Source organism: Rana temporaria, chromosome 12, assembly GCF_905171775.1.
Source record: "Rana temporaria chromosome 12, aRanTem1.1, whole genome shotgun sequence".
Lineage (NCBI taxonomy): Eukaryota > Metazoa > Chordata > Amphibia > Anura > Ranidae > Rana > Rana temporaria.
The window spans coordinates 30,505,700-30,529,341 of NC_053500.1; the positions used below are offsets into that span (position 1 = coordinate 30,505,700).

Consider the following 23,642-nt stretch of genomic DNA (forward strand, 5'->3'; position numbering starts at 1 on the left):
GGGTGCTAAAAGTCTGGGATTGGTGCAGAGCCAGTGGAGAGGACTGTGGTGGCATGGGCAGTGGAAAAGGGCAGCTGCAGCCATGAGGGCTGGCAGGCCCTCAAGTGGTGGCACTGGGATCAGTAGCCACGTGGGACAGCTAACACTAGGGCTACCAACTTTGCTACACCATAGGGGCCAACGGTCCCTGCCTGCAAAGGGCATTTTCTGCTTTGGGCCTGGCTGAGCCAGTGTCAGGTCTGCAATTCAGTGCTAGCTGGTCCAGTGAGTTGTAGTTCTACAAGCAAGTTTGTGCTGGAGGTAGAAGAAAGGAAGTTGTATATACCGGAGGTGTATATAGTTCTCAGTCCATATTACTTTTTACAATAAACTGGGCATCCCATATCTAGCCTAACCCCTTCCAAGTTACAATACCCTACAGGGCCGATCCTAGGCAGGGTGCACAGGGTGCTTTGCACCCAGGCGCCTGCAGAGGTGGGGGCGCCAAAGTGGCAGAGTTTTCCCCTCCCTCCTTCTCTGTGTCCATCCAGAACTAGTGTTCTGAGCATAGGTTTGTGTCTGTCCAGAATTGATGTGTCTCTGACCATCTCCTGTACTATGTCTGCAGTCTCTGAACATCTCCTGTACTATGTCTGCAGTCTCTGATCTTTTCCTGTACTGTGTCTGTAGTCTGATCTTCTTTTGTACTGTGTCTGCAGTCTCTGACCATCTCCTGTATTATGTCTGCAGTCTCTGATTGTCTCCTGTACAAAGCCTGCAGTCTCTGACCGCCTCCTGTACTATGTCTGTGGTCTCTGACCATCTCCTGTATCATGTCTGTAGTATGTCTGGGGGCTCTTTCTAACAGACTCTCTAACAGAAGCCCTCTCTGTGTCCATCAGAGTGGCCCCCTCCAGGTCCCAATAAAGTACTCTGCTTCTCTTCCTGTATTTTGTTTATTGTTAAGAGATCATGTAAGGATCCCAGGGTAATGAAGACTTAGTGGAGGAGCATCTCTGTCATTGCCATAAAAACATTTGTAAAGGGGAGGAGTTAGTAAAATGACCACACCCATGTAGGGGCGCCAGAAATATTTCTGCACCCAGGCGCCTGTGACCCTAGGATCGGCCCTGATCCCCTAAATAAAAAGAAAAAAAGGACTGCTTCTTGACTACTGATTGTCTGAAGATTTGTGTGCCTGGCTGTGCAGGGTGAGGGACGGACCACATCTACCAGCAGCCCCTACAGGGGTACCGCTGCGTGTACAGGGATTGGTCTATGCAGATATTTTGTTGGTGCATATACACATCTGCAAATTTCTGGGGGAGGTAATGTATGAGGGGCCGAATTTTGTGGAGTCGATCATAGTCAGGGTCACACTCACAACTGGGAAGACAGAGGGCATTATGTAAGCTTTACATGTGTGCGTAACGACGGCAAACGACAGCAAACTTCCTTGCATAAAACAGGGATTTTTATTTCACACGTATTGCAATTCTTTGGTAATGCAATGCAATATCAAAGACATGTGGCTGAATACATTTTGGCCTAAATGTATGACTAAAATTGAGTTTATTGGAATTTTCTTATAACAAAAAGTAGAACATATATTTTTTTTTCCAAAATTTTCGGTCTTTTTCCGTTTCAAAAAATAAAAGCTGCAGAGGTGATCAAATACCATGAAAAGAAAGCTCTATTTGTGGGAAAATAAGGACGCAAATTTTTTTTTTTTTTTTATATATTTTTATTTGTATTTTTTTAAAGGGACAATTTTTTTTTTTAGAGGTCCGGAGGTCCCCAGGGGTCCGAAGGCCCCCAGATACCAACCCCTCTTGTTTTTTATTTATTTTTTATTAAAAAAAATATATTTTTTCTAATATATTTTATTTTTTATTAAAGGGACAATTTTTTTTTTTAGGGGTATGGGGATCCCCAGGGGCCCGGAGATCCCCAGGGCCCCGGATGAAAACCCCCCTTTTTTTATAAAAAATATATATTTTTTTATATTATTTTATTTCTTATATATATATATATATTATTAAAGGGCTCAGGAGGTCCCCCTTTTTTTTTTATAAATGTTTATTTTTTTATTTTTGTTTATATATATTTTTTTTTTATTAAAGGGCCCAGAGGTCCCGGATGGCAACCCCCCTTTTTTATAATTTATTTTTATAAAAAAAATTTTATATATATATATATATATATATATATATATATATATATATATATATATATATATATATATATATATATATATATATATATATATATATAATTTTTTTTATTATTAAAGGGCCCAAAGGTCCCCAGGGCCCCGGATGGCTACACCTCTTTTTTTTATATATTTTTCTCTATTTCTTATTTTTTTTGTAAAGGGGTCCCCCCCGCTTCTCAATTCGCGGTTCTCTGCTCCAGGGCCCATGCCTGAAGCTGTGTAAGGGGCCCCATAATTCCTGATACAGTGTTGCATGACCGCGCAATTACCAGTTAAAGCAACGCAGTGTCAAATTGTAAAAATTTAAGGGGGGTAAATCCTTCCGGTGATCCTGTATTTCACCCAATCAGGGTCCCTTCCTCTGCTGCCATTTGATGGCAGTCATGTCCTCTCCCACCACCTATCAGCCCTTCTATCTCCTGTCTCTATACAATAGCCTACACACAGCCCCATACACCGCACGGCTCCTCCCCTCCCTCTGCTACTACAACTCCCATCATGCCTCGCCTCGTCCCCCCCCGGAACAGGGGCTCACGCACAGACGGAGAGTGAGGGGGGGTGAACTTCCGGTGCCGCTGCTTCCGGCCCGGAAGAGCTGTGTCAGGGTGCAGGCATAGGGCAAGATGGCGGCTGCAGCTGTGGTTGAGTTCCAGAGAGCACAAGAAATGGTGGGGACCGACAGATCGGCGAGTATAGACATCCTGCAGTCTATCGGTGAGAGCGGAGCACGCACGGGGCGGGGGGAACCGGCCACTGATTGATCTAGGAGGGGGGAGCCGGGCTGTACCACTGAACCTAAATCGGGGGGGGGGGGCGAGTGCCATTGTTGTAGCAGTGAGGGGGGGACAGACCGGGCCTGTGTGTGTACAATGTACTTCTACTGATACACAGGGCGGACTGTGTGTATGAAGGACTCCCTCATTGGTAGACCTGTGTGTGTTCAATATATATATTTCATACAGGAGAGAGACTCTCACCAACTCCATACACTACACAGGAAACACAACTACTCTAATCTTCTTCTCTCTCGGGGTACACAGTGACTGTCTGTGCTGGCCCAGCTCCTCCTCCACCTTTGATGTAGCATCTGGAGGAGGAGCTAAGGGGATTACTACAGAGCAGGGGTGGAGCTAAGGGGGATATTGTAGAGAAGTGGGGAAGTGGAGCTAAGTGGAATACTTTAGAGCAGGAGTAAGCGCAAAAGGGGCAATACAGTGCATTAGGGGGTATGGGGGGGGGGGGGAGTTGAGGGGATTACAGTAGAGCTGGGTTAATGGGGGGAGGGGGGGTTGAGGGCGATAATACTGTAGAGTATAGATAAGTGAGGGAGGGGCTAAGAGGAATAATGTAGAGCAGAGGTAAGGGGGTGGGCAAAATAATAATTCTGTAGAACAGCGGTAAGTGGGGAGGAGCTCAGGGGAATACTGTAAAGCGGGGGTGGTGCTTAGGGGAATACTGTAGAGCAGGGATGAAGGGGAAGGAGCTTAGGGGAATATTGTAAAGCAGGGGTGGAGCTTAGGGGATTACTGTAGGACAGGGCTAAGTGGGGAGGAGCTATGGGGAATAATGTAAAGCAGGGGATGGAACTTAAGCAAATACTGTAGAGCAGGTATAACCGGGGAGGAGCTCAGGGGAATAATGTAAAGCGGGGATGGGGTTTAGCAGAATACTGTATAGCATGGGGGAGGAGCTCAGGGAATACTGTATAGTATGGCTAAGGGGGGGAGGAGCTCAGGGGAATACTATAGAGCAGGCGTAAGTGGGGAGGAGCTCAGGGGAATACTATAGAGCAGGCGTAAGTGGGGGGGAGCTCAGGGGAATACTATAGAGCAGGCGTAAGTGGGGGGGAGCTCAGGGGAATGCTGTAAAGCAGGGGTAATTGGGGAGGAGCTATGGGGAATACTGTAAAGCAGGGGGTGGAGCTTAGGCAAATACTGTAGAGCAGGTATAATTGGGGAGGAGTTCAGGGAAGTACTGTAAGGTGGGGGTGGGGTTTAGGGGAATACTGTATAGCATGGGAGCTCAGGGAAATGCTGTAAAGTGGGGGAGGAGCTTAGGGGATTACTGTAGAACAGGGGTAAATAGGGAGGAGCTATGGGGAATACTGTAAAGCGGGGGGGTGGAGCTTAGGCAAATACTGTAGAGCAGGTAATACTGTATGGCATGAGTAAGGGGGGGGCAACTCAGGGGAATACTGTAGAGCGGGGGTAAGTGGGGAGGAGCTAATGGAATACTGTAAAGCAGGGGTGGAGCTTAGGCAAATACTGTAGAGCAGGTATAATTGGGGAGGAGTTCAGGGAAATACTGTAAGGCGGGGGTGGGGTTTAGGGGAATACTGTATAGCATGGGTAAGTGGGGGAGGAGCTCAGGGAAATGCTGTAAAGTGGGGGAGGAGCTTAGGGGAATACTGTAAAATGGGTAAATAGGGAGGAGCTATGGGGAATACTGTAAAGCGGGGGGGGGGTGGAGCTTAGGCAAATACTGTAGAGCAGGTAATACTGTATGGCATGAGTAAGGGGGGGGGGCAACTCAGGGGAATACTGTAGAGCGGGGGTAAGTGGGGAGGAGCTCATGGAATACTGTAAAGCAGGGGTGGAGCTTAGGGGGATACTATAGAACAGGGGTAAGTGGGGAGGAGCTATGGGGAATACTGTAAAGCAGGGGGTGGAGCTTAGGCAAATACTGTAGAGCAGGTATAATTGGGGAGGAGCTCAGAGGAATACTGTAAAGCGGGGGTGGGATTTAGTGGAATACTGTACAGCATGGGTAAGTAGGGGAGGAGCTCAGGGGAATGCTGGTCCCCTGACCAGCATTTTTCAGTTTTACCTTTAGTTCTTCTTGAATCCATACATCTAATAATCGCATGAAAAGCAAATAATGCTTGTATAGGGTGTCTTGTCCTAAGAGCCATGGTATTCTAACGATGCTGTCGGTGACAACTCGCTGGTGACGGGGTGGTTAAGCGAGCACAAACAGCCCTCAGCGGCTGGTCTGGTGTCACTGCCTTGTGAGGTGAACCAGTGAGTTACGTCACCACTGGCATGCAAGATTCTGACACTTTCAGGCAGCGAATAAGTGATGCTATAAGAGCGTGTGAGTTATTTTACCAGTCCTGGTGGTGACAGCGGCTGTCCCCCAGAAAAAGGATGTAGAGAAAATCTTCCAGTAAGAGACACTTGTGTTTTTTTTTTTTGGTGCCAGCTGCTTAGAGAGTTCTTCTCACTTTGAAGAGATTTAATTTCTCGCTTTTTGTTGTGACCATGGCAATGCTGTGCCTCCCTTTTCTCCATTTCAGGGACAAATCAGGGCAGAATCTTTGGCCCGGATTCAGAGACGAGTTACGACAGCGTATCTCCGGATAGCCATCGTAACTCTGAGTTGCGGGGTCGTATCTATGCGCCTGATTCGTAGTATCAGTTACGCATAGATTTCCCTAAGATTTGACCGGCGTAAGTCTCTTACACCGTCGTATCTTAGGCTGCATATTTACGCTGGCCGATAGGTGGCGCTTCCGTAGATTTACGCGAAGAATATGCAAATTGGGTAGATACGCCGATTCAGAAACGTACGTCCGGCGCATTTTTTTAACGTCATTTGCGTAAGGCTTTTTCCGGCGTAAAGTTACCCCTCATAAAGCAGGGGTAAGTCATGTTAGGTATGGACGTCGGAAACACATGAACAGCGTCGAATTTTTCGTCGTTTACGTAAGTCGTTCGCGAATAGGGCTGTACGTAAGTTACGTTCACGTCGAAAGCATTGACAGTTTGTGGCGTAATTTGGAGCATGCGCACTTGGAAACGTTCACGGACGGCGCATGCGCCGTTTGTAAAAAACTAAAATACGTGGGGTCACAAGTAATTTGGATAAAACACGCCCACATCATCCACATTTGAATTAGGCGGGCTTACGCCGACACATTTACACTACGCCGCTGTAACTTAGGGCGCAAGTTCTTTCTGAATACGGAACTTGCGCCCTAAGTTACGGCGGCGTAATGTATCTGAGATACGTTGCGCCCGCCGATAGATACGCAATTGTATCTGAATCCGGGCCTGTGTCTGAATTTGGCCCTGAAATGGAGCCAAAGACACGGCGTTTCTGTGCAGTGCGCTCCACTACCTCCCCGGAGATATGTCAACCGGCTCCATAGAGAGCCAGTCACATTCTCCTGCTATGCGAATTGGATACGGAGAAACCCTCATCCAATTCGCATCGGTGTGAACCCGGCCTATAGGACAGGAAGTAGAGAAATCTCCCATATGTGGCACAGATGGCAAAAAAACTGTTCCCTACTATATCCAAAACTAAGGACCACCATCATTAAAGTGGTTGTAAACGAACACCTTGTAAAACAAACCACCCAGTTTGAAATAGAAATGAAAGGCAAAATATTTGTGTATAGATTAAATATTATAAATACATTTTTTCCCTTTTCTATAAGCGATCACATTCCCTCTGTTCTCAGCTGCATAAGAGCTGGGGGAGGAGAAGCAGAAGCACACTGAGCTTCCCAGTGAAAGGCTGTGCAGCAGGGTCGTGTCAGGACAAGTCTGATCATTGGAAGAGAACAGGCTGAGTTCCCAGCACAGCTCGAGAACTGACCACAGTCTGCTCTCCTGCTTAGTGTGGTCAGTTTTAAAAAAAATAGAAACGTAGAGACATTGACAGGAACACAAAGGAAGCAATACAAAAAGTACAGGAAACTTTCTCATAGAAGTACATGATACAGCAGGCACATACCAGGAATATGAAATGTTGGGGTAACTAATGCTTTAAAGGGGCTGTAAAGGTTCGTGTTTTATTTTCTAAATGGGTTCCTTTAAAGCAGCGGTTCACCCAAAAATCAACTTTCTGCAATTAGATCCAGCATACTGCTGACATCTGCAGTATGCTGGTCTTTTTTTTTTTGTTGCACTTATCGTTTTAGCCGGGTTTCTTATCTGGCTCAGAGCGGGTATTTCTGCGGGGAGTAGGCGTTCCCGAAGGCAAGCGTAGTTGATTGACGGGCTTGGATAGCGCGTCACGCCTTCCGAAAATAGCCGCGGTGACACTCGGCTGTTTACGGCGCTACACGGCGCCTGCCGTGTAGAGCTGATTGCGCAGGCGCCGTAAATTGTCGAGCGTCACTTCGGCTATTTTCGGAAGCCATGACACGCTATCCAAGCCCGTCAATCAACTACGCTTGCCTTCGGGAACGCCTATACCAGGAAGTAATCCCCGCTCGGAGCCAGATAAGAAACTCTGCTAAAACGATAAGTACAAAAAAAAAAAGACCAGCATACTGCAGATGTCAGCAGTATGCTGGATCTAATTTCAGAAAGTTGATTTTTGGGTGAACCTCCGCTATAAGCTAGTGCATTGTTGGTTCACTTACCTTTTTCTTCAATTTCCCTTCTAAAAAAATTTTTTTCTTTGTCTGAATTTCTCACTTCCTGTTCCTCCTCAGTAACCTGTTCTAAATGACTTTCCACCGCTCGGATGATGGTGGAAAGCTTACTGAGGAGAAACGGGAAGTGAGGAATTCAAACAAAGAAAAAAAACATTTAGAAGGTAAATGGAAGGAAAAGGTAAGTGAACCAACAATGCACTAGCTTAAAGGAACCTATTTAGAAAATAAAACACGAACCTTTACAACCCATTTAATGTTGAAAATCTTTGGCACTTGACAGGCGGCTGGGAAGCATTACCGCCACCACCTCATGCCTAAAAGAATGCCCTTCAACCATGCGCATTGCCCGTGGTTTCCAGGAGATTGTTGCATGGCTCCGTTCAGTGGTATTGGCCACCAAATGCCATTGCCATTCACTTCCGGCAAGTATATAACCCCGTCCAGCTGCCTTTGTAAGTGCACACTTGGCCTGAATGTTTTGTGTTTAGATGCGCTTTAATGTCACATGTATGCTGTGTGTTATCTGTACACAACAATGGACCCACACAAAGCATGCAGCCAGTGGACCTGATCTGCATTGTTTTTCTGGGTTATTAACTTGAAAAGTTTTGAAGACAGCTAGTCAGACTGACGGCCTGGCATCAATCCAAGTCTGCACAGATTTCCTTTACTGTATCTCTTTTTAAATGACTACTTGTTATATGATGATAAGCTGTATGGAAGCTGCATCTGAACGCTTTGCTTTCTTTGCAGTCAAGCGAGATATCCAGGAAAGTGATGAGGAAGCGGTACGCGTCAAGGAGCAGAGCATTCTGGAGCTGGGTGGTCTTCTAGCCAAGACTGGACAGGCTGCAGGTGAGCACAGATCCGTCGCATCAACTTGCTAACGATGAACTTGATTTTTTACATTTACATTAGACAATGTAGGCGTTGCTTTGCTTCCTTTGTGACGTTTTGTCTTCTATCTATAAGACCCCTTTCACACTGGGGCATTTTTCAGGTGCTTTAGCGTAAAAAAAAAAAAAAAAGCGGCTGAAAGAAGCTGCATCTGGATTCCCAATGTGAAAGCCATAGTGCTTTGACACTAAAGCGCCTGAAAAATGCCCCAGTGTGAAAGAGGTCTTAGCGTAGAAAAAAAGCGTCTGTAAATCGCCTGAAAGAAGCGTCATCTGCAATCCCAATGTGAAAGCCAGAGTGCTGAGACGCTGTGCTGGCAGGGCGTCGGAAAAAGTCCTGCAAGCCGCTTCTTTGCAGCGTTTTAGGAGCGCTGAATACACCGCTCCTAAAGCGCCCCTTCCCATTGAGGCACTTTTTTTGACGCCAAAGCGCCTGAAAAACGCCCAAGGGGTCTTAGCAGAGCTAATATATGAGTAAAATGTCATAGATCCACGCAAATTGCACATAGGTTTATATATATATATATATATATATATATATATAATATAAAAAAAAATTTGGGTGTATTTATATTCTCTACGAGAAGAATTTTAGCACATTACGTTTATTGAAATAGAGGTGTTGTGTGTTGACGATTAATAATTTAATCAGCACCTAGTGACAGGTGGTGATAAATAAAGGATAAAAGTAGGGGAGCGCAATTAACACACCACACATATACTTAGCAGAGCTTTAACAGCGTTTTTCGGGCGCTGGCAGTGTGAAAGGGCTCTGAAAGCACTCGGGCTTCCACGTTGGGATTGCAGATGAGGCTTCTTTCAGGCGCTTTTTTTTTTTAACGCCAATGTGCCAGAAAAACACCCCGGCGTGAAAGGGGTCTAACTTATTGATGTTAATGACCCAACAATGCCAAAACTGGAATCGGGGGGGGTTAGACCTACTGTCAGTGTTTAAATTCTTTCTACGTCCTAGTTGGGGAGATTTCTCTTCTTTCTGCAGAACACCTGTCGCATGAAGACGAGTGACTGGTACTCCAGATGAGCAGAGATCAGGAGAACTAAAGGGATAAAAATCCATGAGAGTAGTTTTCACTTTGTGTTAAAAATAATAGAATTCAGAAAAGTACGGTATAAAGTGTGATAAGCGTACAATCGCAGTTCATAAGGTTGCTAGATACCCCAGGAGCCTATTTTAGGACATGCAGAGTGTGGACGGGGTTCTCCAAAGATTCTTGCATTGCGTTAGGTCCCATTTAATAGGCTCCTGGGCACACATTGGTTCCATTTTGGTGCTTTGTCCTTTTTGCATGAATCGTATATAAGGCTTTAAAGTGGATGTAACCCACTCTCATCCTTTCTAAACTACTGCCATAGTAGTTATCTATAATGATATACATGCCTCCTGCTTGGGCTTGTCATGCTGATCCCATCTTCAATACCTATAGAATCAATAACCTGAAACAAGCATGCAGGCAGCAAAGTGTGATCCTCTGTCCTAAATGTAAGTTTATGGTGTAAAGCCTGGATCTGGATGACCGGACCTGGAACCGGCAGCTCTAGAGGGCCATATACACTGTTTTGTGGATTTTCTTTATTGACTCGTGTTCCATTGGTTAGCTCATTTTACATGCACTTGACGTTCTTTTCTATGACAATGCAGGTTTTTTTCTGTGGGTTTTCATGTGCTGAGGGTCGGGTGCATTGGTTTTGCACATTGAAAATGGCAAATAAAATGCAGCTGATTGGCCAACTCACAAGTGTGAATGGGCTCTTAAAGGGGAGGTTCACCCTAAAAACCACTTTCCCTTATTACACTGGCCCCCCACATTACAATACGATTAAGCCTGTTATGTTTTTTTTTTATGCTGTACATACCTTCGTACAGCTATTCACCCGTGGCTTCGGGGTTGCGAGTCCCGCGGGAGTGGGCGTTCCTCACATGCTGGCGATTGACGTTTTGACAAAAAACCAGCTCCCCCCCCCCCGTCGCGTATGCTGCGTCACGACTGTCGAAAGGAGCCGAGCGGCGAGTCGGCGCTATACTGTGCCTGCGCATCGCCGTTCGGCTCCTTTCGCCAATCGTGACGCGGCTTACGCGACGGGGGGGGGGAGCTGGTTTTTTGTCAAAACGTCAATCGCCAGCATGTGAGGAACGCCCACTCCCGCGGGACTCACAACCCCGAAGCCACGGGTGAATAGCTGTACGAAGGTATGTACAGCATCAAAAAAAACATAACAGGCTTAATCGTATTGTAATGTGGGGGGGCAGTGTAATAAGGGAAAGTGTTTTTTAGGGTGAACCTCCCCTTTAATGAGAGCGCCCCCTATAGCATGGACAGTGTGAATGGTCTTGCAGCACATCGATGCTCACTAAGAGAAGCCCATATGTTTTGGTATGTAAGATGCGGTCTGGCTGTCCTCCTGGTCTGTAGTCGGAACGCTGTGTACAGATCACTTTCAGGTTTGCGGCCTTTTATGACACAGCATTTTGTTGTGTATTTTTAGTCTATTAATCATCGTCTTAAATGAGATGCCTTTTTATTTCTGTTGTGATGGAGCCACATCCCTCTGTGTCCAAACCAATTCGAGGGGGGGCCTGGAAGAAAGAAAACATTTCTTCTACTTGTTGTATAGAATTGTTTTTAGGGTATTAGTAAGGTAGTTTCCTATAGTCAGGTATTTGTGAGCCATGTCCTAGACAGCTTTGTATAAAATGGCATAATGTAGAATTTAAAGGGGTTGTAAATGTACAATATTTTATTTATTTTTTCTACCTGTTCTTCTGTCTGTAACTCCACACAGTAATGTGAGGCTTTCTCCCTGGCGTGGAGTGTCGTGCTCGCCCCTTCCCTTGGACTACAGGAGAGTCAGGACGCCCACTAACACACAGCGCCTTTCTCTATTTGCAAAATAGTGTCCTGACTCTCCAGTAGTCCAAGGGAGGGAGCGAGTATGACACTCTACTCCAGGTCCGCCATAATGTCGCAGTCACAAAACAATCGCTGATCGCCGCCATTAGTAGTAAAAAAAAAATATTAATAAAAATGCAATAAAACCATCTCCTATTTTGTAAACGCTATAAATTTTGCGCAAACCAATCGATAAACGCTTTTTTTTTTACCAAAAATAGGTAGAAGAATACGTATCAGCCTAAACTGTTTTTAGGGGATATTTATTATAGCAAAAAGTATAAAATATTGCATTTTCTTTCAAAATTGTCGCTCTATTTTTGTTTATAGCGCAAAGAATTAAAACCGCAGAGGTGATCAAATACCACCAAAAGAAAGCTCTACTTGTGGGGAAAAAAAACGCGCAATTGTCAGTTAAAGCGATGCAGTGCCGAATCGCAAAAAGGGGCCTGGTTCTTTACCTGCATATTGGTCCGGGTCTTAAGTGGTTAAAGACTAAGGCCCCTTTCACACTGGGGCGGGAGGTGCGGTGGCGGTAAAGTGCCGCTATTTTTAGCAGCGCTTTATCATCCGAATTGCGGCGGTATTCGGTTTTACCCCCCACACTAGAGGCCGAAAAAGGGTTAATACCGCCGGCATTTCGCCTCTGCACGCGCATTGCTAGCGGTACAGCCGTGGTTTCGCAACGCTTTCAATGGGAAGGAGCGGTAAACACACACCGCACCAAAGATGTGGCTAGCAGGACTTTTGGCGCGGTCCTGCTAGCGCACCGATCCAGCGTGAAAGCCCTAGTGCTTTCAGACTGGAGAAACAGCCGCTGTTTCAGGCCAGTTTGCAGGAGCTATTTTTAGCGCAATAGCGGCTGCAAACCGCCCCAGTGTGAAAGAGGTCTTAACCTTTTTGTGACACTTGTGGGTTTCAAGTTAAATCATTATTTTTTGCTAGGAAATTACTTGGAACCCCTAAACATTATATATATATATATATATATATATATATATATATATATATATATATATATATATATATATATATATATATATATATATAATTTTTTTTAAGCAGAGACCCTAGAGAATAAAATGGTGCTTGTTGCAATATTTTATGTCACACTGTATTTGCGCAGCAGTCTTTCAAATGCATTTTTGTGGAAAAAAAATTATTTTAACCACTTAAGGACCCCCCACTGTATATATACGTCCTCTTTTTAAACATGGATATCTCAGTAACGGCAGCAGCTGCTGCCACAACTGAGATATCCATGTTTTCAGCGGGCGGCCGTGTAAACGATAACGGCGGTCTCCACGGCGGATTCGCCGCGAGATCGCCGTTATCGGTGGCGGGAGAGGGCCCCCCCCCCTCCCGCCGCTTTTCCGCGCCCTCCGCCGCTTACCGGAGCCGTCGGTAGCGGCGGAGGAGATCCGATGCTGCCGCCTGGAGAGTGAGGACTTCAGTGAGGGCAAGATGGCCCCCACCCGTCCTCATAGCTCTGCTGGGCGGAAGTGACGTCAAAACGTCAGTCCCGCCCAGCCTCTTAAAGAGACAATTTTTTTTCTGTCATTTTTTTTTTTTGCATTTAAGCCTAAATATGAGATGTGAGGTCTTTTTGACCCCAGATCTCATATTTAAGAGGACCTGTCATGCTTTTTTCTATTACAAGGGATGTTTACATTCCTTGTAATAGGAATAAAAGTGATCATTTTTTTTATTTTTTATATTTTAGTGTAAAAAATAATAAAATCAATAAAATTAAATAAGAAAACAAAAAAAATTTTTTTAAAGCGCCCCGTCCTGACGAGCTCGCGCGCAGAAGCGAACGCATACGCGAGTAGCGCCCGCATATGAAAACAGTGTTCAAATCACACAAGTGAGGTATCGCCGCGATCGTTAGAGCGAGAGCAATAATTATAGCCCTAGAGCTACTCTGTAGCTCAAAAAATGCAACTTATAGAATTTTTTAAACGTCGCCTATCTAGATTTTTAAGGGTAAAAGTTTGACGCCATGCCACGAGCGGGCGCAATTTTAAAGCGTGACATGTTGGGTATCATTTTACTCGGCGTAACATTATCTTTCACAATATATAAAAAAATTGGGCCAAATTTATTGTTGTCTTATTTTTTATTTCAAAAAAGTGAATTTTTTCCAAAAAAAGTGCGCTTGTAAGACTGCTGCGCAAATACGGTGTGACTAAAAGTATTGCGATGACCGCCCTTTTATTCTCTAGGGTGTTAGAAAAAAAAAAAAATATATAATGTTTGGGGGTTTTAAGTAATTTTCTAGCAGAAAAAACTGTTTTAGTCTTGCAAACACCAAATCTGAAAAACACCTGAGGTCTTTAAGTGGTTAATGATTAAAAAAAAAAAACTAAACAGTAAAGTTAGCCCAACTTTATTCTATTATGTGAAAGATGACGTTGCGCCGTGAGAATCATGATCTTTATTCTAAGCAAAAAAATCATGATTCTCATTTTTCTCAGAATCGTGCATCTCTAATCTCCACTGAAAATCAAATTGGTTTTAGATTTCACATCGCTTTCAGTCCGTTACAATGGACAGCAGGACAAACCGCGTTTGTGGGGACACAGGCAATAATAACTTTTCCACTCTCTATCTAGAACAAGAAGGAATTGGCTTTAATGAATGTATTGGTTGTTTGCCTCCTTGTTTGTTATGTCTTCACTATTGTGCAGTTTTTCTATCATGTAGTCATTAATCAACTTTCCTGTCTTTACAGAACTCGGTGGTCTCCTGAAGTATGTGCGTCCTTTCCTCAACTCCATCAGTAAGGCCAAAGCAGCCAGACTGGTGCGGTCCCTGCTGGACCTCTTCTTGGATATGGAGGCTGCGACTGGACAAGAGGTGAGAGAGGGAGATCTTCATATCGGTGTCTGGGATGGGAATCTGCAATATAATGTTTACAGTGCAGACATGTGAAAAGCTGCTCATTGGTTAACATGAATTTGTGGTTCTGGTCTTGTGGAATGACAAGTTCTGGGATATACCGTATTTGCCGGCGTATAAGACGACCCCCTAATTTTCCAGCTAAAATGTTGGTTTTGGGATATACTCACTGTATAAGACGACCCCCCCTTCCTACTAGTCATGCCTCGCCTCACTGTGCCCAATTGCATGCCTCACTGTGCCCAATTGCATGCCTCACTGTGCCCAATTGCATGCCTCACTGTGCCCAATTGCATGCCTCACTGTGCCCAATTGCATGCCTCACTGTGCCCAATTGCATGCCTCACTGTGCCCAATTGCATGCCTCACTGTGTCACTGTTTACCTCATCCGTGACATGCAGATCGTGTCTGTCCATTTTTCAAAAGCCGCGCCCCTCTTACTGCTGTTCCATGATAGGCCGAACACTCCGCTTCCCAGGAGACACTTAGGTAGATTCACAAAGAGTTAGGCCGACTTATCAGTAGATAAGCCGGCCTAACTCTGAATCTACGCCGGCGTTTGTTTAAGCGTATGCTCAAACAGAGATGGGCTTAAACAAATCTAAGATAGGATGGCTTGCGCCGTTCTATCTTAGCTTGCAATTTTTTGGATGGCCGCTAGGTGGCGCTTCCATTGCAGCCGGCGTAGATTATGTAAATGATCTTTTACGCCGATTCCCGAACGTACGCGAGCCCGCTACAGTCGATTAACGTAGTTTCCGTAAGGCCTTAGGCGGCCTAAAGTTATTCCACCTATGAGGTGGAATAACAATGTTAAAGTATGGCCGCCGTTCCCGCCGCGAGGTTCTAATTTTTTACGTTGTTTGCGTAAGTCGTCTGCGAATCGGGAGTTACGTCGTTTACGTCCACGTCAAAATCAATAGGCCTGTACGGCGTACTTAGCCACAATGCGCCCTGGGAAATGTAGGCGCCCGGCGCATGCGCAGTACGGAAAAACGTCAAACGTGAGGTCAAGCCTCATTAGCATTAAACACGCCCCCCCCAAACCCATTTGAATTAGGTGCCCTTACGCCCGCCGTGTTTACACTACGCCGCCCTAAGTAAGGAGGTAAGTGCTTTGAGAATCATGTACTTTCCTCTCTTACTTAAGGCGGCGTAGTGTAAACACGCTGGGCTACGCCGACCTATTTTTAGGCGCCCCTACCTGAATCTACCCAACTGTGTTTAGTGTTCCGCCTATCACGGATGCCCTCTCGTCCTCGGACGAGAGGGCATCCGTGATAGGCGAAACACTAAACACAGTGTCTCCTGGGAAGCGGAGTGTTCGACCTATCATGGAACAGCAGAAAGAGGGGCGCGGCTTTTCAAAAAAGGACGGCCGCGATCTGCATGTCACGGTCCCGGATAAGGTAAGCATTAGGTTACCGGCATATAAGACGACCCCCGACTTTGAAGAAGAATTTCAGGGGTTAAAAAGTCGTCTTGTACGCCGGAAAATACGGTAAAAAAATGTGAAGTGAGCTCAGAGAAGTATCGGTCTGATTTAGATTCTTTATGCCTTGGGTAAAAGATTATTTTTGTTTATTTTTTGTCATTCAGACAGGGGTGGTTTCGGCACTTTGTTTCACTTTACTCGGTACCACCTGACTTCTCTGACATGTTTGGCTGAACTCCACCACTGACTATGGCCACTGAGACAGTCTAGAACATGGGTCCTCAAACTACGGCCCTCCAGTTGTTCAGGAACTACAATTCCCATCATGCCTAGTCATGTCTGTGAATGTCAGTGTGTTACAATGCCTCATGGGATATGTAGTTCTACAACAGCTGGAGGGCCGTAGTTTGAAGATCCCTGGTCTAGAATGTGGCAGTGGGTAAGGCTTAACCACAAAGTCAAGTCCTAGTAATCTAGTGACATTAAATCAGTGAGGAACACAGAGGAAACTTTTTGGGTAATCAACACAACAGCTGTTTTTGTTTTAGGCTGTGCTTTTATTTAAAATCTTTAAAATGGAGCATAGGGAATACTGTTGGGGACATTACATCTGTGCGCATGCGTCACTTTACGCACAAAGCATGCGCCTTGGGGACGAACAGTCGCCTTCAACCATTAAAGCAGCGTTTCACCCTAAAGTGGAACATCCGCTCATCTGATTCCTACCCCCCTCCAGTGCCACAATTGGCACCTTTCAGGGGGTGGGGGGACAGGATACCTGTCTTTGATGGGTATCCTTTGACAATTCTGGGAGTCCGGGCCGCAGCCTGTGATGTCATGGCGGGGTTTAACCCCGGCCGCTGGGCCAATAGGAGAGAGGAGCGGGCCCTCACGCATGCGCAGTAGGTTCCCGGTGTGAAGCCGAAAGACTACACTGCCGGGTTCCCTTACTTGCAATGGAGGCGGCAGCACCCGACAGCTGATGGAAACATCATCTAGGGTGCCGACAACGCTGGACTCCATTTTAATTTAAAATTTTTGCAGCGGTGGGCGGATCTCTACTTTAAGGTTATTCAGTTCCATCATGAAAATGGATAAAAATAAATAAATAAAAATTATGAACACAGAATCCTTTTGCATCTCTTCAGTTCATATCCGTGTTTATCCATTTCTCATGCCATAGGTCGGGCATGTCCATAGTCCGACCCGCGGGCCAATCGCGGCTCGCGTTCCGGTTTCGGGCGGCCCGCCTGGTCATTTTGACATGCATATCTTTTGTGGCCCCCAACAAATCCCTGAGTGCCGGGGCCACAAAAGGTGTACATGCTAGCTGGACTTGGAGGGGATAGGGAGGGAACGGGACGAGTGCCGTACAGGAGTATTTCCTGTTTACACGCTGCTATTGGACGACTGTCCTCTCCATCACAGGAGGCGGGACTTTTAATTAAAGAGGCCGCCGAGAAAACGGGAGTTTCTCCTGTATGTCTGTCAGCGCTCGTCCCGCCCCCTCCCTGTCTCCTCCAAGGCTGCAGATGTGCATGAATCAGGCTGCACCGATGGCAATGGTGAGTCTGCATTCATGGCAGGGGGGGGGGGCTGCATTCATGGCAGGGGGGGGGCTGCATTCATGGCAGGGGGGGGGGCTGCATTCATGGCAGGGGGGGGGGGCTGCATTCATGGCAGGGGGGGGGGGGCTGCATTCATGGCAGGGGGGGGCTGCTTTCATGGCAAGGGGGGCTGCATTCAGGAAAAGGCACTTGTGAGGCTGCATTCATGGACACTGACCCTTATTTTGCTTCACAGTTCTTTATTTAAGATTTTTTTTTCCTGAATCTTCCCTGTTAAAGTGAAGGTGCGTGTTATACGCCAATAAATACGGTATATCCAAATAACACGCCTAAGCTCATCTCTTTACCACACACAGCCACAAAGGCAAGAGAATTCTTGTTGGGCCGTGTATTAGTGCTCAGACAAACAAACTTATGCCGCGTACACATGACCGTTTTTGGGGTTTTAAAAAATTACGTTTTTAAGGGTCTAGAAAAAAGTTTTTTTTCAACCCGATCATTAAAACGGCCTTGCCTACACAAGATCAAGAAAAAAAAATGCTCTAGCAAAGCACGGTGACGTACAACGGCACTATAAAGGGGAAGTTCCATGCGGATGGCGCCACCCTTGGGGCTGATTTCGTGTTCGTAAAAGACGATTCACGCTTTTCTGTCGGTTACAGCGTGATGAATTTGCTTACTCCATTACAAGCGCTAGTTTTACCAGAACGAGCGCTCCCGTCTCATAACTTGCTTCTGAGCATGCGCGGATTTTTCACGTCGTTAAAGCCCACACAAGACCATTTTTTACAACCTTAAAAACGTTGTGAAAAAATAGAGCATGTTCGAAAAAATTTTGCCAATTTTTTAGAACCCGAAAAATGCTCTGAAGCCCACACGCAATCGTTTTAATGACATAAAAAAAACGTAATTTTGTGTACGCGGCATTAGACTGCATTTTAATGGTTCACAGAGTGTCAGGCAAAATGGTCGGCCCTCACGCATGTTCACTTCATCAAGATTGGCCCTCTTTAAAAAAAAAAAAAGTTTGGACACCCCTGCTATAGGTGAACAAAAGTAAAATAAAAAAAAAGTCTTGCCCAAAACCAGAGATTATTGGGTGAGAAACTTATATAGCGCAACACATGCGAACTGAATCGCCTCTGGGTGACATCAGATCACGTTTGTGTCCGTAAAAATTGAAAATGTCTTTCTGTTGATATAAACGTGCGTCCTTTTACATCCAAGTGCCTGTATGCGCACATTAGGTATCTGTCTGGATCTGTCTTAAAAAAACAAATAAAAAATGGCTGACCACTCGTGTGAAAGGGCCTGTCACAAACATGGAATCCTTTTACATCAGTTTGTACTATTTCTTGTCTGTAAACTGATGACATCTATGTATGTCTGCAAATCTGATAACGATCTCCTTCACTATCTAAAATCTGAAAATCAATCAGAACCTGAAGGAAGGTCAGTTTTAATTCCCTCCAGAGGACCTGGAGTAAAACCGCAGGGAATAGGCAACCTTGGCTTCCCTTCCACCCCATGAGCAGAATCTTTCTGTTGATCAAGAACTTTTTTGAAATCCTGAAGTCTCCATCGTTTGCATTGCCGCCGGAGCTCCGCCTCCTGTCAGTTTAGTGGCGCCATTAGATTCTCATATTAGCACAAACCTTACTATAAGGCCCCTTTCACACTGGGGCGTTATTGGAGCGAAGCCTCATCTGCAATCCCAATGTGAAAGCCTGAGTGGTTTCAGAGCCCTTTCACACTGCCAGCGCCCGAAAAACGCTGGTAAAGCCCTGCTAAGACCCTAACGTTTTAGGGCGTTTTTGCAGTGCCTCAGTGTGAAAGGGTAAACTACAGCGCTTTTTAACTTCTAGATTGTAAGCTCTAACGAGCAGGGCCCTCTGATCCCTCCTGTATTGATTGTATTGTGACTGTACTGTCTTCCCTGATGTAAAGCGCTGCGCAAACTGTTGGCGCTATATAAATCCTGTATAATAATAATAATAATGATTCATTTCAATGGAGAGGGGCGTTTTTGGAGCGTTTTCAGCACCAAAAAGCTGCTCCAAAGATGCTGCTTGCAGGACTCGTGTGAAAGGGTCTATTGAGATGCATGGAGAGCGTTTTAATAGCGCTATTTTTAATGCTAAAACGCTGTAAAAATGCTTCAGTGTGAAAGGGGTTTAAACCGCACATGCAAGGGATCTGTGTTTTGTGCTCCTTATGTGAATCCCGATGATCTGAGGTGACACTTGAATCCTCCTGATGGGGAGATGGGGATGTTGGGCAAGTTTTCACTTCCTGTTCATGACGGTATTTACTTATCCTGGCGTTCAGTTTGGCGTTCAGTTTGATCTGCGAGAAGCACATCTGTAAAGTAATGGCGTTCTCTTCTAGGTGGAGCTGTGCTTGGAATGCATTGAATGGGCCAAGGCTGAGAAGAGGACCTTTCTACGCCAAGCGCTGGAGGCAAGTGCGACAATTAAATGCTTCATAAGATCAATAAATGGCTAAACTTTTTATATTTCAGTCTAATGGCAAAGCAGGATATTAAAGTGTCTGTTATCCCAGCATTTCAAATTCCTGATATGTGCCCTGCTGTACCATATTCTTGTATGAAAATGTTTCCTGCTCTTTGTATTGCTTTCTTTGTGTGAAATCCCTGATGTTCCTGCCAGTCCCTCTGCTTCCCTATTAATAACTGACCACACTAGGCAGGAGAGCACACTGTGGTCAGTTTCCTAGCTGTGCTGGGAACTCGGCTTGCTCTCCTCCAATGATCAGACTTGTCCTGACCCCCCCCCCCCCCTGCACAGTCTTTCACTGGGAAGATGAGTGTGCCATTGCTTCCCCCCCCCCCTCCCCCAGCTCTTATGGAGCTGAGAACAGAGAGAAAGTGATCTCTTATAATATGGGTATTTAATAATGTCCCCCTCTTCCTTTTTCTTTTTTGTCTATACACAAATGTTTGCCTTTTCATTAAAATTTTAAACCCAATTGGTTGTTTTTCAAGGAGATCCTTTACAACCACTTTACCCCCCTTCATGACCAGGCCATTTTTTGCGTGTTAATTTACCTGACAATTGCACGGGCGTGCGACACTGTACCCAAATAAAATTGATTTCATTTTTTCCCCACAAATAGAGATTTCTTTTGGTGGTATTTGATCACGTCTGCAGTTTTTTATTTTTTGCGCTATAAACAAAAAATACCAAAAATGTAAAAAAAAAAAAAATGGATATATTTTTTTTTTACTTTCTCCTATAAAACATATCCAATAAAAAAAATTGGAAAAAAATAGAATTTCTTCATCAGCTTGGGCCAATATGTATTCTGCTACATATTTTAGGTAAAAAAAAAAAAAAACAATAAGCGCCTATTGATCGGTTTGTGTGTATATGTATGTGTGTGTGTGTGTGTGTATATATATATATATATATATATATATATATATATATATATATGGCTCAAAATTTCAAGTCCTAAGCCACTAGCCAGGCCTTAAGAGTTACTCGCCACCAGTTGCCCCACCCAACACCTCCCCTGCCCCACCCCTAAGTCCGCCCCTAAACACGTCCTTGTAAATTATCTCATGAAATTACACTGTTAAATATTTTAAGCAGAATTAAGTTCCAAAAATAAATATTAACAATAGTAACATAAAGCATATCAGTACCCATCTGTGCAGCCTCAGTGTGCCCGTGAACGCAGCCTTACAGTGCGCCATCAATGCAGCCTTACAGTGCCCCATCACTTGCAGCCTTACAGTGCCCCTATCACTTGCCGCATTACTGTGCCCCATCAATTGCCTCTCAGCATAAATCCCCCCCAATATTCCCCCTCTTAAAAATCTTCACCCCCATATGCCACCTTCCAGTACAAATACCCCCTCTCAGCGCATTACTTCCCCTCCATTTCCCCCTACCAGCACAAGTCATCACCCTCATATACCCCCTTTCAGCACAAATCCCCCTTCTCAGTAAAAAAATGCCCCCCATATCCCTCGTCCCAGTATAAATCCCCCACAAACCCCTCCTTATACAAATTATTTTACCCCCCAAATCCCCCCTCTCAGCACAAATCATCCCCCCATCTCCCTGCACAGATCCCCCCTCTCAGCCCAAATCATCCCCCCCATCTCCATGTACAAATTTTCCCTCAGCATAAATCATCCCCCATCTCCCCCTCCCTGCATAGACCCCCCCTCTCAGCACAAATAATCCCCACATCTCCCCTCTTTCAGTATTAAACCCCTCTTCTTGCCCAAATTCTCTTATTCACCCAACCAGCCACCATCAGCAGAAGACTTACCGGTTATCAGAGACCGGGTCCTCAGTGATTGATGGCTGACACTTTAGCAGCTCCCATCTGTGCTGACATCTCCTGCGGGGTGTTCCCGGGTCTCCAGCGCAGTGATGGCTGATACATTAGCAGCTCCTATCTGTCCCAGCCAGCCGCATGTCAGCCGTGTCAGGGCGCCAGGAGATCTCCTTCCCAGGTTCCTTATCTGCTTTGGCGTGTCTTCTGATGGGACGGGAGAAGGAACCTGGGAAGGAGATCTGCTGGCGCCCTGACACGGCTGACATGCGGCTGGCTGGGACAGATAGGAGCTGCTAATGTATCAGCCATCACTGCGCTGGAGACCCGGGAACACCCCGCAGGAGATGTTGGCAAACACACACTCGAAGGAGATCTCCCGGCGCTCTGACACTAACATGCAGGTAGCCGGCTGGGACAGATGGGAGCTGCAAAAGTGTCGGCCATCGCGATCGCTGCGCTGGGGACCCCCTGCAGGAGATGTCGGCAAATGCCGACACGCACTGTAGTAGCCCACTCGCTATCACCTGAGACTGAAGCCCCACTCTTGCCCATGCAGTCCCGGCCCCTGGTGTCACCCCTTTGGCGGGTGTCACCTGGTGCGGTCCGCACCCCCATAGCAACGCCGCTGCAAACCCCTCTCCATGACACACAGCGGAAGATGCCCGCTGTGTGTGATACAAGAGGGGGAGAAGGAGAGAGCTGCAGCCTTGGCTCAAAGCGGTGCCAGGGCAGTCCAGCCCTGCCGTTCTCTGTGTCCTTCGGCTGACAGAACTGTCAGCCTGGTTCACCCCAGCTCCTCACTCTGGAATAAATTTCACTTGCAAAATGCGAGCAAAAGAGTGAAATTTTGAGGGCTGTGTGTGTATGTGTATGTATGTATGTATATATATATATATATATATATATATATATATATATATATATATATATATATATATATATATATATATATATATATATATATATACATATACATACATACATACATACATACATACATACATACATACATACATACATACATACATACATACATACATACATACATACACATACACATACATACACATACATACACACATACACACATACACACATACACACACACACACAGCTCAAGAAATTGTGACCTGATGCCCGGGGGAAGCTTAGGCCTGCAAAAGGCCGCAAAGTCGCGGCCTCAATTACCGATCGCGCGGCGAGGGAGGTGGGGGCGCACGGAGAAGCAGGATCCTGTGTCTCCGTGCGTCCCCCGCCGGTAATTAAGGCCGTGGCTTTACGGCCTTCTGCAGGCCTAAGCTTCCTTCTGTGATCTGGCGCCATCTTGTGGTAGCCGTTGGCATTAAAAGTAAAAATGCAATTCTAATGTGCTTTTCACTGTTTTCACTGCCATCTCCTTCCCTCTAATTAGAACCCCCAAACATTTTATATATCTTTATATATATATATATATATATATATATATATATATATATATATATATATATATATATATATATATATATATATATATATATTTATATAACACCCTAGAGAATAAAATGTTGCAATACTTTCTGTCACACCGTATTTGCACAGCGGTTTTACAAGCGCACTTTTTTGGCGGAAAAATACACTTTTTTAATTAAAAAAAAATAAGACAACAGTAAAGTTAGCCCAATTTTTTTTAATATTGTGAAAGATAATGTTACACCGAGTAAATTGATATCCAACATGTCACGCTTCAAAAATGCGTCCGCTCGTGGAATGGCGACAGACTTTTACCCTTTTAAATCTTCATAGGCAACTTTTAAAAAAAATCTACAGGTTGCATGTTTTGAGTTACAGAGGAGGTCTAGGGCTAGAACTATTGCTCTCGCTCTACCAATCGCGGCGATACTTCACGTGTGTGGTTTGAATACCGTTTACATATGCGGGCGCTGCTCACGTATGCGTTCGCTTCTGCGTGCGAGCTTGGTGGGACGGGGCACGTTTTCTGGCTCCTAACTTTTTTAGCTGGCTCCTCATTTCCATGCAAAATTGTTAAACCCTGTGTGTG

General features: G+C 45.3%; 1 protein-coding gene across 1 annotated transcript in view; it reads left to right on the plus strand.

The window, feature by feature from the left end:
- The first annotated feature begins 2,738 nt into the window (after window positions 1-2,738).
- Window positions 2,739-23,642, plus strand: part of PSMD11 (proteasome 26S subunit, non-ATPase 11) — a 48,219-nt gene continuing 27,315 nt past the window's right edge. The window contains exons 1-4 of the mRNA XM_040331602.1: window positions 2,739-2,908; window positions 8,337-8,438; window positions 14,123-14,247; window positions 19,682-19,753. Coding sequence (XP_040187536.1) covers window positions 2,818-2,908; window positions 8,337-8,438; window positions 14,123-14,247; window positions 19,682-19,753 — 390 coding nt within the window. The 5' untranslated portion in view covers window positions 2,739-2,817. The remainder of the gene's footprint in view (window positions 2,909-8,336; window positions 8,439-14,122; window positions 14,248-19,681; window positions 19,754-23,642) is intronic.